Genomic DNA, 14,224 nt, shown 5'->3' with positions numbered 1-14,224 from the left:
AAAAAAAAAAAACTTTTTATTATACTGTATATTCTACTCAAACTTTTCATCTTGTTTGAGCCAATAAATACTGTGAACAACCACAGAGGTTTAGGTTCTGATTATGATTTGGTGTGAGAGACATGGGAGTCTGTGGAGCTTAATTTAAGCACTGACTGAAATGGAGATAAACATGCTCATCTGCTGTTAGGAGCGAAAGCCATGGCAGCTCAATCACCAATCAACGTCACACTTTCCCCTTCAGAGCTGAAGAATATATTTATTTCTACTTCATACAATATTTGCTCGTGTCAGGATTTGGGACTTTTCTCATGTTGCTATACCTCTCTTCCACCACTAGATGGACTCAATTTGCCCTTTTGTGTTTATTTTGCTCTTGCTTACACCTGTGTCTTGTTACCATGGAGGTCTATATTGTGTGCCTAGCCTGGTGCTCTTTGCTGAATTCTACATTATGCTGTGTTCCTGAGAATGGAAGCCTTGAGTTTGTGGCCGGGCGGCATGGTGGTGTAGTGGTTAGCGCTGTCGCCTCACAGCAAGAAGGTCCGGGTTTGAGCCCCGTGGCCGATGAGGGCCTTTCTGTGCGGAGTTTGCATGTTCTCCCCGTGTCCGCGTGGGTTTCCTCCGGCTGCTCCGGTTTCCCCCACAGTCCAAAGACATGCAGGTTAGGTTAACTGGTGACTCTAAATTGACCGTAGGTGTGAATGTGAGTGTGAATGGTTGTCTGTGTCTATGTGTCAGCCCTGTGATGACCTAGTGACTTGTCCAGGGTGTACCCCGCCTTTCGCCCGTAGTCAGCTGGGATAGGCTCCAGCTTGCCTGCGACCCTGTAGAACAGGATAAAGCGGCTAGAGATGATGAGATGAGTTTGTGGCCTTTTGTCTACTCTCAGTTCCCCCTCCTCTTTCTTTGGGGAGTGTCTGTGTTTTTACCTTGGAGCTGTTTTGCTCTGTTTTTTTTTTCTTTTTGGACTGTTTTATGTGCTGCCTGTTTGGACTTCCTTTTGTGAACTCTGTTACTGAGACCTTGTATGGAACCTGTTTGGCACAAAACTTGCATAATTTGGAATTTGCCAGCTCTAAAGTTCTGCAACTACTTTCGTGTGATATTTTTTTCCCCTCTCTCTACATTTGCAGACAGTTCATCCATTGTGGTGGCTCAGGGGTTCTTGCACTCTCTCAAGCCAGTGAACTGGGTTCAAATCCCTGTCCACCACAGGTGATTGCTCTAAGACAACGAGGGAGGCTCAGCCTCCTCTACAAATGACGAACATCGTGTAGGATGAATTGCGCTAGGCTTATGTTATAGCTGACCTTATAACATTGCTATTTCAGATCCAGAATCATAGAAATATATGTGCTCAACCCAACTACAGTGCAAAATCATTCCGTTATAACTTTAATGTGTGCATGAGTTTTTCCCCCTCATGACAGCGCAATGCAGCGCAGCCTCAGTGGACTTCAATGGCATTTGGGAGCGATGCGCTTTTCAATATCAAAATGCAAGACGATTATTGGACAAATACTGCAAAAACTCCCGCCCCACGGACTCCCAGCCTCAGTGGACTTCAATGGCATTTGAGAGCTATGCGCTTTTCAATATCAAAATGCAAGACGGTTATTGGACAAATACTGTGAAAATGCCCGCCTACGGACTCCCAGCCTCACAGTGGGAGGGACATGGCAGTTTCCGCGAGGAGACTGGTGATTGGTGAAAGCGGCCGGATATTTTCTTTGATTGACAGCTCGTTTCAAATATAGACAGGCAGCGGTGAATCTCAGTTCAGTCCCATGCGGATTCGCAAGTGCTGTGGTGTATTGTAAGAGCTCAGCTTACATTTCAATTTCATTCATTACATACGGTTTCTACCAGCTTTTTTAGTTTGTATATATTTTCATTGTAAATAAAGTGTAAATATAGTGTTGTCAAGTTTGCTATCTTAGTTCCAGAAATTTCGTTTATTTGAGTGACTGAACTTGAGGGGGCTAGTCAGCTAGCAAGAAAGCTGTGCACGGATGCCAAGCATTGCTGATTTAATTTTGGCGAAGCCATTTGCCAGTCTTCCTTTCGAGGAAAAAATTAAAATTAAAGAGCAGGGTAGACCAACGCCTCAAATTGACTTGGTGAAAAAGGTAGGGAATAATACTCGTTCCTTTCAGCTCTCCTGGTATGAGAAAGTGAATTGGCTAACAGCAAGTTACCCACATCAACAACAGTAAATAGGCTACTTTAGTAATATGTCATGGATGGACCAAAAATATAGAATCTATTTAAAATATTTATGCTGAGTATATTATATTGGAATATATATTTTTCTGGATATGAATTAAACACAGCTACAATTTGGAAAACAGTTTTAAACAAAAACACAGCCGAGAACATTTCACACTACAGACCTGGATTAAAAGTGAAGGGTTATCAAAATTGTCAATAAAACATTTCTCAGTCAAAATAAGTAAAATATAGGGAAAGTGTCATTGAATGAAATGTGTGGCACCCAGCTCTACTGCTGAGGTTCCTGACAAAGAGCTGCTTTCAATAATGATCAATTTTTAAACAACATGCCACAATTTTAAAATATAAAATGTTAAAATATACCCCCCCCCCCCAACACCACCATCATGTATATTGGACAGTAGGCTAATGGGCCAAAAGAACCTGTTATTTCACAGTTTGTGACGCTGCCAACAATCAGCCAGATCAGAGGCAAGAGTATGGGCAAAATTGATGTTTTTTCTTTTAAAATCTGGAAATATCGTAACCGACCAGCCTCCCCTATTTGAAAGACTACCAGCCACCACTGCTGTCCACCTGATGGTAACATGTGCACATAGTTCTCACAACACACTGTTAATATGATGGCTTCTGAATCATGTACCTTAAGGTTATGGGTACTTTAGAGCCTCTTCAAGCCATAATTTTGCTACCAAGGAGGTTTGGCACTCGTCTTTTGGCATTTGAATCCTTAGTGATAAACATAATGTTTGTAGATAAAATAACATCCTGTTGAAATTAGAATAGCTGAACAGGTATGAAAGAAATACCCTTTTCTGTTTTTGATGGGTCTATTTGCAGGCAGCAGAGACTGACCAATTTTTTGATGCAAAATGCATTTATTGTGTTAAAAGAAAAAAGGTTCCCCACTGTTGCACAGCAAAACCCATAAGTGACTTTAAAACTGTATGGAGTGTGTATAGTGAGTATCGAGCTCATTTGGGGCTGTTGAACATTGAGATACTAAATATTTGAAGTGGAGGGATTTATTCTCTGCCATTTGACCTCTTTGTATGTTTAGGTGTTTTGCCATTGTTCACACTTATTTGTTGTTACTGGTCAAGTCTTTAAGTTGATGAATGTTTGTTTTTTTCTCACTGGATTGCTGATTTACTGTTGACTGTATTAAAAAAAAACTTTGGTGGATTTTTTGCAGTGCACCATGTAATCTTCTATAAATTATTCATCAACCTAGAAATTTAATAGTAGATAATGAGTTGGTACATGAGGGAGATACAAGGATGAGTTTGGAAGTGTGTTTGTGACAGCAAGGCCAGTCTACACTAAGTTTATACTGATCTACTCGCTGTAGTCTGGGTTGGTCTCTAATTAAATACTGACACCTAGTGGTGAAAAGTAATATCAGGGTATAAACAAGGGCTGTGTCTTCTGTGACCAATTCAGTGGAGGTGTTCAGATCCAGTAGGTCATTACTGGTGTTTGACAAACTCAGACTTTTGAATTAATTTGTGTTTTTTGTTAGGAAAATTACACAACACTTCTGCTGGATAAACTAAGGGTCTTTTTTTTTTTTTGGGGGGGGGGGGGGGGGGGGGGGGCATATCAACACAAAACATGCTCTATCTCTATTAGTACTATCCCCCGATACAGCCTGGACAATTACCTGTTAAACATCAGTAGCAGATCATCATTGCCAAAATCTGATTACATCACCCAGGCCTAACAGTTACCGTATCTTAATGAAATTTGGGGACTTGGCTCAAGATTAGCAAATTTACAATTTCTTCAGTGAACACAAACTCCAAGTATTGTATCAGATTTATTCAAAGAATTCCTCTGACAATACAATTTTTATGATGCATAGATTTGAAGTTAGACAGAATAATTAAAATGGAAAGAAAGGAAAACTCAAAACTAACATCATACAAATAACTCCTGAACACTCCTCTGGTCTGTTTTTCTGTGGTGACAAATCAACAACTAGGTGACAACTCGGACTGTATTAATATGTATTTCAATTTGAGATGCAGAGATTCTCCTTTCACTCTGAAAATAGATATTTCTCTAAAAATAGATTTTCTACCTTAATCACAGACACTGATTAGTCGGTAATTATAATCACCTACTTGATTCAACTTGGAAATCAAAGGATAGAATTTGAGAATGAGGCATCAAAGTGACTTTTTAGTTAGCCATTTTCCCAAGCAGCTGAACGGTATTTAGTCCGACACCTGAACCACGTTCCCAAAGATTTGGTACTGGAGAGAGTTCCAGTCGAGCACATTCCCAATTGGAGCTTCATACCGATTGTTATACAGCAGCTCAATCTGACCTGCAGTCAGTACACTATCCCACATTTGTACATCTGAAATTTCACCCACGAAGCTCTGGTTAATGTCAAACTGGCCCAGATATGAGTCAGGATCCTGTCCAAGAATTATAGTTCCACCTGACACTACCTTATGGCCACGTCTGTAGATTTTCAGCAGGTTGCGGCGTCCATTCACCCAAAACGTGGTGGCTCCAGTGCTCGAGTCCCAGGTGGTACACAGGTGAGTGGGGAATGCAGACAGTGGTGGTAGAGCAAAAAATGCACCATCACTACTGCTTCTCAGATAAAGATAAACCTTTCCATATTCTTGCCACACGTTGAGCTCATCAGCTTGCTCAGTGCGATAAGCGAACAGGATGGTCGATCGCTGGTTGTTGAGTTCAGTGGCGACGCGCATGCAGAGCGTGAAGGCCTGCAAATTCAGAGGTTTCTTGGGCATGATGCGCACATAGGCAGTGTTAGACTCTCTTGGGAACAAAAACACCTTACCTGGGGGGGGGGAACACACACAGTACAGTTGTGTCCAGGCCACTGGGTGCACTTCTGGGACCTGTTTTTATTCATTTCCTGACCATAATGAACAAAATCAGAGATAACTACAGGCTTAATTGCTCCACAGAAGATACGTGAGAGTTACATATGCAGCATGGAGTTTGTCTAAAACAGAGGTGTGTGGGATTCCAAGTGGTGAAACAGAAATGGCTTCGCCCTATCACCCTGATGATGCAAGTTTGAATTTCTACAGTGCCACAGCCATCCATGCCTCAAAGATCAAGAGAGAAAAACTGGTAGTGCTCTTTGGTTGGGAGGGGCAGACTCTCTCCTCTCTCAGTCACCACAACACTAGTGATTTGTGGGCATCTGTATAGTTCAATTATGCCAAATAGGGTAAACTGTGCTTTCCTCCAAGGGTGTTATGCCGCACTGTGATGCAGTTTGAAAAAAAATTACTGACTTCATATGTTTCAGCGGAAGCACATGTTAGCCTTCACCCTCCCTAGTCCCTGAGAATTGGCTAAGAGAAAATGATTAAGTACAAATTCATAAATTGCTTGCTTGCTTGCTTTTTTTTTTTTTTTGGGGGGGGGGGGGGGGGGGGGGGGGGGGGGCATGGCCTAATGGTTAGAGAAGCAGCTTTTTTTTAGGCTTGCTCATTGGGGATAGATTGGGGATAAAATTGGCTCATGTCTTGGGTCATTCAGATTCTGTAAAGCTGCTTTGGGACAATGTATATTGTTAAAAGCGTTATACAAACAAACTTGACTTGACTTGACTTGACAGGCTTTGGGACCAAAAGGTTGCTGGTTTGATTCCCTAGACCAGCAGGAATGGCTGAATTGCCTTTGAGCAAGACACCTAACCCCCAAATGTTCCCCAGGCTGCTCTGAGTATGTTGATGTTGTACATCGCTCTGGATAAGAGCATCTGCAAAATGCCTATAAGGTAATGTAATGTTTTGGGGGGGTAAACAGAGGCATGTCTCACGTATGCTCAGTCTGATCTTGAGCTAAAGAACAATTATCCTGCATGAAATCAGCTTGAATGAGGAGCAGTATTAAGTTCATTGCCACTATCTGACAGTTTGGTGGAACCACCATGTCATGCTGAAATTTATATCTTGGCTGAAAATGCACCCAAACACACTATGGAATGTCACACAAACATGAGAAATATAAATTAATTAATAATATTTTCCTTTAAAATCAACACTGGAAGAGACTCATCTTGCTTCGAGACATCGCTTATTTTGTGGTGTGAATATTTTCTGAATAAAATGGTGAATGAAGTTAAAGTTTCTCTGGAAGTGTAGTAGGTGAGCACTCGGTCAGATTATCCTTCAAACTGTGAGTGCGTTTTCTTTATAGGAGTCTTTAACCAAAACCATGACATAAATCTCTGTATGTCACTCATGAGGAAATCGATGAATTGTTTTGATAAATTTGAGTACTTTTTTGTTTGTAAATGTGTCTCTATAATTTAAAAAAATGTGCTGACTTGAAGATATGAAGTTTACCAAAAAAAAGTATGTTAAACTGAATAGATTAAAAATAGAGAAAATATAAAAAGAAATTGAAGAATCAGCTTACGGTTACAGGCTGAGGCCAGAGGCAGGAGCAACAACAGGGTGATGATTCCCAAGTTCATCTTACTGTGAACATTCATTTCACATACCGTATTAATAACAATCAAACAAAAATCTAATCACAGCATTACTCATTTTTGCTTCTCACAGCCAATAGTTATACAGCATTACATTGTTATTTTCTCTTTTATGATACAGCACACAGATAATAGTCCAGCTTTTTGCATTTTTTAATGACTGATATTTAGGGCAGATGATTTTATTTTATTGTTCAACACACACACAAAATTATTATTATTATTATTATTATTATTATTATTATTATTATTAATAATAATAATAATAATACAATTATTGCATTTTATATTAAACAAATACATAAATTTTGTTTGAGATATATAACTTGTATGATGTCCACTATATTCAAGACAATTAGTTCCTCATTACCTAAATCTACATCTGCATTTCTGTAAAGCTGCTTTGTGATAGTTACAAGTGCTATTAAAAAAAAAAAACTTCACTGAAATGAAACACCAGTTGTTTCCAGTGATTATGCCAGAACACATCACAGCAGGAATGTTAATTTGTGATATTAAACACATCAATCAGCTTCATAAGTGCCATAAATTGAAAGTAACAGATACTTACTTTGTCCTTTAAAAGACCAGCAAAAAAATATAAACTCTAAGAGCAGATGAAAATGCAGTGCATCTGAAGATCAGTGGGGGTTTATAAATGTTAGATTGGAGGTGTCTCACATGACAAGTATTTGTTTTCATGAACTCGAAAAACAAAGGAACAAAATAAACTAGTAATAAATTCCATGGAACAAGGATCTACAGGAGCAATAAAGAACTCCAAAAACCACGTGCTCCAGTACAAATAAATCATGTATTTATACAAAGCTGTATGGTAGATTTGCAGATAACAATCAACTGTAAGTGAACAGATGAACAGCGAGGTGTGTTGATTATAATGGTGAGATCTCATAATTACACCGCTGTCACTGACTTCCAGGAGAAGATGAACAGAGTGAGAAGAAATACAGAATTCATGAAGCTAGATGTATTGGTTCCCTTCATAAATAATTATTATTTTTTATTTCAATAAAAGTTGATTATTTACCAATAATTAGTTATTCAATATTTTCATCAAATTTAATTTTATTTGAATTCAATTTGACTAGATATACCAGGCCTTGATGACTGCCAGCCATGGTGAATGACCAGCTGAACAAAATTCCTCCAAGAGCACACTGATGAATCATCTTGGAAGTCGTAATGAACCCAGCTGAAAATCTAAGTTAGTCCAGGCCCCACCTGCCTGAGATTATGTCAGCGATCAAGAGTCCGCAATTAGACAGGGACTGGGCAAAAATAGTATCTATGAATGGTATCTACCATTTTAGATTAGATTTAGATTAGATTAGATTAGATTGACGCACCCCCAATTCCCCAGTTTCAAAAAACACACGCTTTCTTATAAAGGCAGCATCTTTAATCGTGCTAAAATGATAACAAACATCGTTTGCCACACCTGCAGGAAACCACAAAAGTGAAAAAAAAAAACACTAAAGCTTTCTTACAAAGGCAGCACGTCGTGCTCGAATGAGAACATCGAATCACATTATTATGCGCTCTCGTATTTGAATTAGATAGAATTTGATTGAAATGTAACAGTTTTAAAATGTTGCAACATGGTAAATGTGCAAATTCATTACAAAGGGAGATCACATCGAGGCATGTAGTCTACCAGCCAGATATGGGGAAAATATATGATTTTCATCCGTGTTTAAAACACTAGCAACACAACCCTGTCATTATAAGGTTATGAAAATGAATTGAGAATGAATTTAATTTGCAAAAAAGTTAACATATAATAACAGTAAAAATAGCAATGATAATTATGAACATATGCATTTTAAAGAGATACAACAATTAAGGAGCATATCAGGAACAGATAAAGAAGAGGATCCATCTGATTGTGAAGTGCAGCGCTGGCGGCTCAGTCTGCAGCGAGAGAGAGAGAGAGACAGACAGACAGACAGACGGTGGGTGGGTGGGTCAGTAGGCTATATAGGTCCTATTTTCAGTAGCAGTATATATTTTTAGCAAGATCAATGCCATTTGGCCAAATACATGCCAATATTAATGCGACGGATGGGCCTGCATCTTGGCACAGAGCTCTCCAATGTTTGGGGTAATTGAAGACCGTCTCAGCCTCAAATCTTTCTCAACATCTCCCAGTCTTTGCCGATGTTTAGTTTTAATTGCTGATGTTTAGTTTTAAAAGCCACAAACTACTGCAGAACTGCTACGGAGTAGAAGAAGAGTTAAAAATCGCCATTACATTTTTTATCTTGCGCACCCCCTAGTGGCAGCTCGCGCACCCCCACCACACTTTGGGAAACCCTGGTGTAGAGTGCAGGTACAAAGGCAATGAAATGCACTTAGCATCTACAGTGGTGCTTGAAAGTTTGTGAACCCATTAGAACTTTTTATATTTCTGCATAAATATGACCTAAAACATCATCAGATTTTCACAGAAGTCCTAAAAGTAGATAAAGAGAAGCCAGTTCAACAAATGAGACAAAATATTATACTTGGTCATTTATTTATTGAGGAAAATGATCCAATATTACATATCTGTCAGTAGCAAAAGTATGTGAACCTTTGCTTTCAGTATCTGGTGTGACCCCCTTGTGCAGCAATAACTGCAACTAAACATTTGCGGTAACTGTTGATCAGTCCTGCACACCGGCTTGGAGGAATTTTAGCCCATTCCTCCATACAGAACAGTTTCAACTCTGGGATGTTGGTGGGTTTTATCACATGAATTGCTCGCTTCAGGTCCTTCCACAACATTTCCATTGGATTAAGGTCAGGACTTTGAAAAAACCCGGGAGGTTTTTGCTCACCAGGACCTGGAGAACCATACTACAGCAGTCCTGGATTACATCAGGTTCTGCACGGACAATGTCACAGGCTTTTGTCTAAACCGGGGAACAGGGGCACTGCACCCTCTTACTCTCGGCGTGCGCCCTCTTACCGAAATGCCGATTGAACCCCAAGTCACACTCAGGCCATGCACTTATATGCTACTGCACAACATGCAATCTTTCTCAAAATGATCTTTTCTCTGTCAAAACATCCCAGCAACACCACGTGACAATGTGTCTGATCATCAAATACGTTATAATTACTCCAAAAATATTTCAATCATAGTAGATACACCGCCAGACGGTGCAAAAACAATCTGAATTGGCGTTTTCCAGACCGAGGCGCCATGTTGTTTGTTTACTTGTCGCAGCTGCTCTTGTGAGATTTGACATAGACAAGGTCAGCTGACTTGTAGAGCGAGATTTCTCGAGACTGAATGACCTTTCACCCACCGGCGTGGGAGCTTTTGACAGGAGTAGTTCGCGAGTTGTTTTTGTTGACACTTGGGCATTTAAAGATGTCATCCCGCGGCACGAAACGGAAAAAAGCTAAAGACTGGGCAGAAGAAGATTACTTCTTTCTTTTTCAATGTTGACAGACAGTTTGTTACAATTTCCCTCTCAGATAGCCTCAGAATGTCCCATTGTAGCCTCAATTTTTCAAAGGCTTTGCACGGTGGAGGTGGAGGGGGGGGACAACCGGCACCACCACCACCACCCCTCGCCATGGTGAGTGCCCTCATACTAAATTTTTCTAGAAAAAACCCTGATGTCACCAGGGACAAACGTATAAGGATTTATCCCAACAGGAAGCCCTGGATGACAAAGGCGGTCCAGAGCCTGTTGAAAGCCAGGAACACTGCTTTCAGGTTGGGGGACAAGGCACTCTACAGTGCAACTAGAGCCAACCTGAAAAGAGGCATCCGCGAGGCCAAGGCAACATACAGAAGGAGGATAGAGGACCAGCTCAGGAGCAACAACACCAGGCAGGTGTGGCAGGGTGTCCAGCACGTCACCAGTTACAGATCCAGCAACTCCCTGCCCATGGAGGGAGACTCTTCTCTGGTAGAGGAGCTGAACATCTTCTTTGCCCGCTTTGAGGTGACACCAACAGCAGCTCCATCACAGCCGCCTGTCCACAGCAGCCTCACACTCACAGTAGAGGAGTGTGAGGTGAAGCAGGTGATGAAGAAGGTGAACCCAAGGAAGGCTGCGGGACCCGACGGTGTGACGGGACAGGTACTGAAAGACTGTGGGGATCAACTGGCTGGAGTCTTCACAAGGATTTTTAACCAGTCCCTGTCTCAGGCCATTGTCCCATCCTGCCTTAAGTCCTCAATCATTGTACCGCTGCCAAAAAAAACCTAACATCAACACCCTGAATGACTACCGCCCTTACCGCACTTACACCTGTCATCATGAAGTGCTTTGAGAAACTGGTGCGGAGTCATATCCTTGCCTGCTGCTGAGCTGGACCCTCTTCAATTTGCTTACAAAGCAAAGAGATCCATGGAGGATGCTGTATCCACAGCACTTCACACTGCACTGACCCACTTGGAGCAGCAGGGGAACTGCGTCAGAATGCTCTTTGTGGACTTCAGCTCGGCGTTTAACACCATCCTCCCACAACGACTGGTGTCCAAGCTGGCAGACCTTGGGCTTCCACCACTCACCTGCAGCTGGATATTGGACCTTCTGTCAGGCCGCTCCCAGAGGGTTAAGCTGGGTTCCCACACCTCCACCGCTCTCAGCCTGAAAACCGGCTTGCCACAGGGTTGTGTACTTAGCCCACTCCTTTTACATCCTCTACACGTATGACTCTGTCTCCACCCACCTCAGCAACAAGATTGTAAAGTTCGCAGATGACACGACCGTGGTCGGACTCATCTCGGGTGAGGAGGGTGAGGTGGCATACAGGGACAAGGTGGAGCAGCTGTCAGAGTGGTGCAAAGTCAACAATCTGCTCCTCAACACCACCAAAACAAAGGAGCTGGTTATTGACTTTAGGAAAAACAAAACTGACATCCAGCCACTCATCTGTGTGGAGAGGGTCCTGGTGTTCAGGTTTCTCAGCATTGAGCTGGAGAACAACCTAACCTGGAGTGCCAACACCAAGGAGCTGCTGAAGAAGGTGCAGCAGAGACTGTACTTTCTGAGAATCTTCAGAAAGAACTGTCTCCCCCAAAATCTGCTCCGGGCCTTCTATCACTGCTCCATAGAGAGTGTGCTCATGTACGGACTGTGTGTATGGTACGGCAGCTGCACATCCTCAAAGAAGGTGCTCCACAGGGTCGTTAGGGCAGCAAAGAAAACAATAGGCTGCCCCCTCCCCACGCTGGAACAGATTTACACCTCCAGATGCTGCAGGAAAGCAATGGACATTTCAAAAGACTCTTCACACCCTGGTCATTGTCTCTTCCAACTTTTGCCATCAGGCAAGAGATACAGAGCAATGAAAACCAGGACAAACTGCCTAAAAAACAGTTTCTATCCCAAAGCAATCATGGCTTTAAACTCAAATGTGCAGTAGAACTATTCTTGGCCCTATCCCCAATATGCAATTTGTATATGTGTATATATAATGTATATTTTTTCTTATCAGTGCAATCTGTGTACATACAGAACCAATAGAATTCTGCTTATATTCTATTTTTACTATTTTATCAGTGCAGTCTGTGTACATATAGAACCAATACAATACAATTCTGTTTACATTCTGTTTATACTATTATACCAGTGCAATTCTGTATACTTTACTATTTATTTTATACTTTATTTCTTTTTATTTTTTTCGATAACTCATGAGTCAACAGCACCTTCAATTTCATTGGACCTTTGAAAAAGTGACAATGACAAAGACTTATCTTACTTTGACTTGGCCATTCCAGAACATTAACTTTATTCTTCTTTAACCATTCTTTGGTACAGTAGAACGACTTGTGTGCTTAGGGTTGTTGTCTTGCTGCATGACCCACCTTCTCTTGAGATTCAGTTCATGGACAGATGTCCTGACATTTGCCTTTAGAATTCACTGGTATAATTCAGAATTCATTGTTCCAGCAATGATGGAAAGCCATCCTGGCCCAGATGCAGACAGGCCCAAACCATACAGTAATACTACCATCAACATGTTTCACAGATGTGATAAGGTTCTTATGCTGGAATGCAATGTTGTCCTTTCTCCAAACATAACGCTTCTCATTTAAACCAAAAAGTTCTATTTTGGTCTCATCTGCTCACAAAACATTTTTCCAATAGTCTTCTGGCTTGTCCACGTGATCTTTAGCAAACTGCAGATGAGCAGCAATGTTTTTTTTGGAGAACAGTGGCTTTCTCCTTGTAACCCTGCCATGCACACCATTGTTGTTCAGTGTTCTCCTGATGGTGGACTCATGAACATTAACATTAGCCAATGTGGAGAGGCCTTCAGTTGCTTAGAAATTACCCTGGGGTCCTTTGTGACCTCACCGACTATTACACGCCTTGCTCTTGGAGTGATCTTTGTTGGTCAACCACTCCTGGGGAGGGTAACAATGGTCTTGAATTTCCTCCACTTGTACACAATCTGTCTGACTGTGGATTGGTGGAGTCCAAACTCTTTAGAGATGGCTTTGTAACCTTTTCCAGCCTGATGAGCATCAACAATGCTTTTTCTGAGGTCCTCAGAAATCTCCTTTGTTTGTGCCATGATACACTTCCACAAACATGTGTTGTGAAGATCAGACTCTGACAGATCCCTGTTCATTAAATAAAACAGGGTGCCCACTCACACCTGATTGTCATCCCATTGATTGAAAACACCTGACTCTAATTTCACCTTCAAATTAACTGATAATCCTAGAGGTTCACATACTTTTGCCACTCACAGATATGTAATATTGGATCATCTCATCTCATCTCTTTATCTCTAGCCGCTTTATCCTGTTCTGCAGGGTCGCAGGCAAGCTGGAGCCTATCCCAGCTGACTACGGGTGAAAGGCGGGGTACACCCTGGATAAGTTGCCAGGTCATCACAGGGCTGACACATAGACACAGACTATGTACATTCACACTCACATTCACACCTACGGTCAATCTAGAGTCACCAGTTAACCTAACCTGCATGTCTTTGGACTGTGGGAGAAACCGGAGCACCCAGAGGAAACCCACGCGGACACGGGGAGAACATGCAAACTCCACACAGAAAGGCCCTCGCCAGCCATGGGGCTCGAACCCGGACCTTCTTGCTGTGAGGCGACAGCGGGGGTCACCACAGCGGATCTTTCGTCTCCATTGCTCCCTGTCTTCCGCATCCTTCTCTACCACACCTACCACTTTCATGTCCTCTCTCACCACATCCATGTATCTCCTCTTTGGCCTTCCTCATTTTCGTTTGCCTGGCAGCTCCATCCTCAACATTCTCCTTCCAACATGCTCTTCATCTCTTCTCAGGATGTGCCCATACCATCTCAGTCTCATCTCTCTTAGCTTAATTCCAAAGCTCTCCACATGTGCTGTCACTTTGATGTGCTCATTCCGTATCCTGTCCAACCTTGTCACTCCCATTGCAAACCTTAACATCCTCAACTCCACCACTTCCAACTTTGCCTCCTGTCTCTTCGTTAAGGGTACGGCCTCCAACCCATACATCACAGCT

The 14,224-nt window shown here is 41.8% G+C and overlaps 1 protein-coding gene across 1 annotated transcript; it reads right to left on the bottom strand.

The window, feature by feature from the left end:
• Positions 1-4,454: 4,454 nt before the first annotated feature.
• LOC132887190 (C-reactive protein-like) lies at positions 4,455-11,613 on the bottom strand. Its single transcript, XM_060922662.1, has 3 exons — positions 11,572-11,613; positions 11,325-11,340; positions 4,455-5,056 (listed from the first exon to the last, which is right to left on the bottom strand). Exons 1-3 carry the CDS (start codon positions 11,611-11,613, stop codon positions 4,455-4,457), a joined length of 660 nt encoding a protein of 219 aa, XP_060778645.1.
• Between the last annotated feature and the right edge of the window lie 2,611 nt (positions 11,614-14,224).

Source organism: Neoarius graeffei, chromosome 5 (genome assembly GCF_027579695.1).
Source record: "Neoarius graeffei isolate fNeoGra1 chromosome 5, fNeoGra1.pri, whole genome shotgun sequence".
Lineage (NCBI taxonomy): Eukaryota > Metazoa > Chordata > Actinopteri > Siluriformes > Ariidae > Neoarius > Neoarius graeffei.
The sequence above is the reverse complement of the archived record's forward strand: the minus strand, read 5'-3'. Positions and strand labels throughout refer to the sequence as shown.

What these genes read in the sequence shown, in the direction of transcription:
- LOC132887190 (XM_060922662.1), bottom strand. Translation starts at nt 11,613, where the DNA reads ATGTCAGTTTTGTTTTTCCTAAAGTCAATAACCAGCTCCTTT.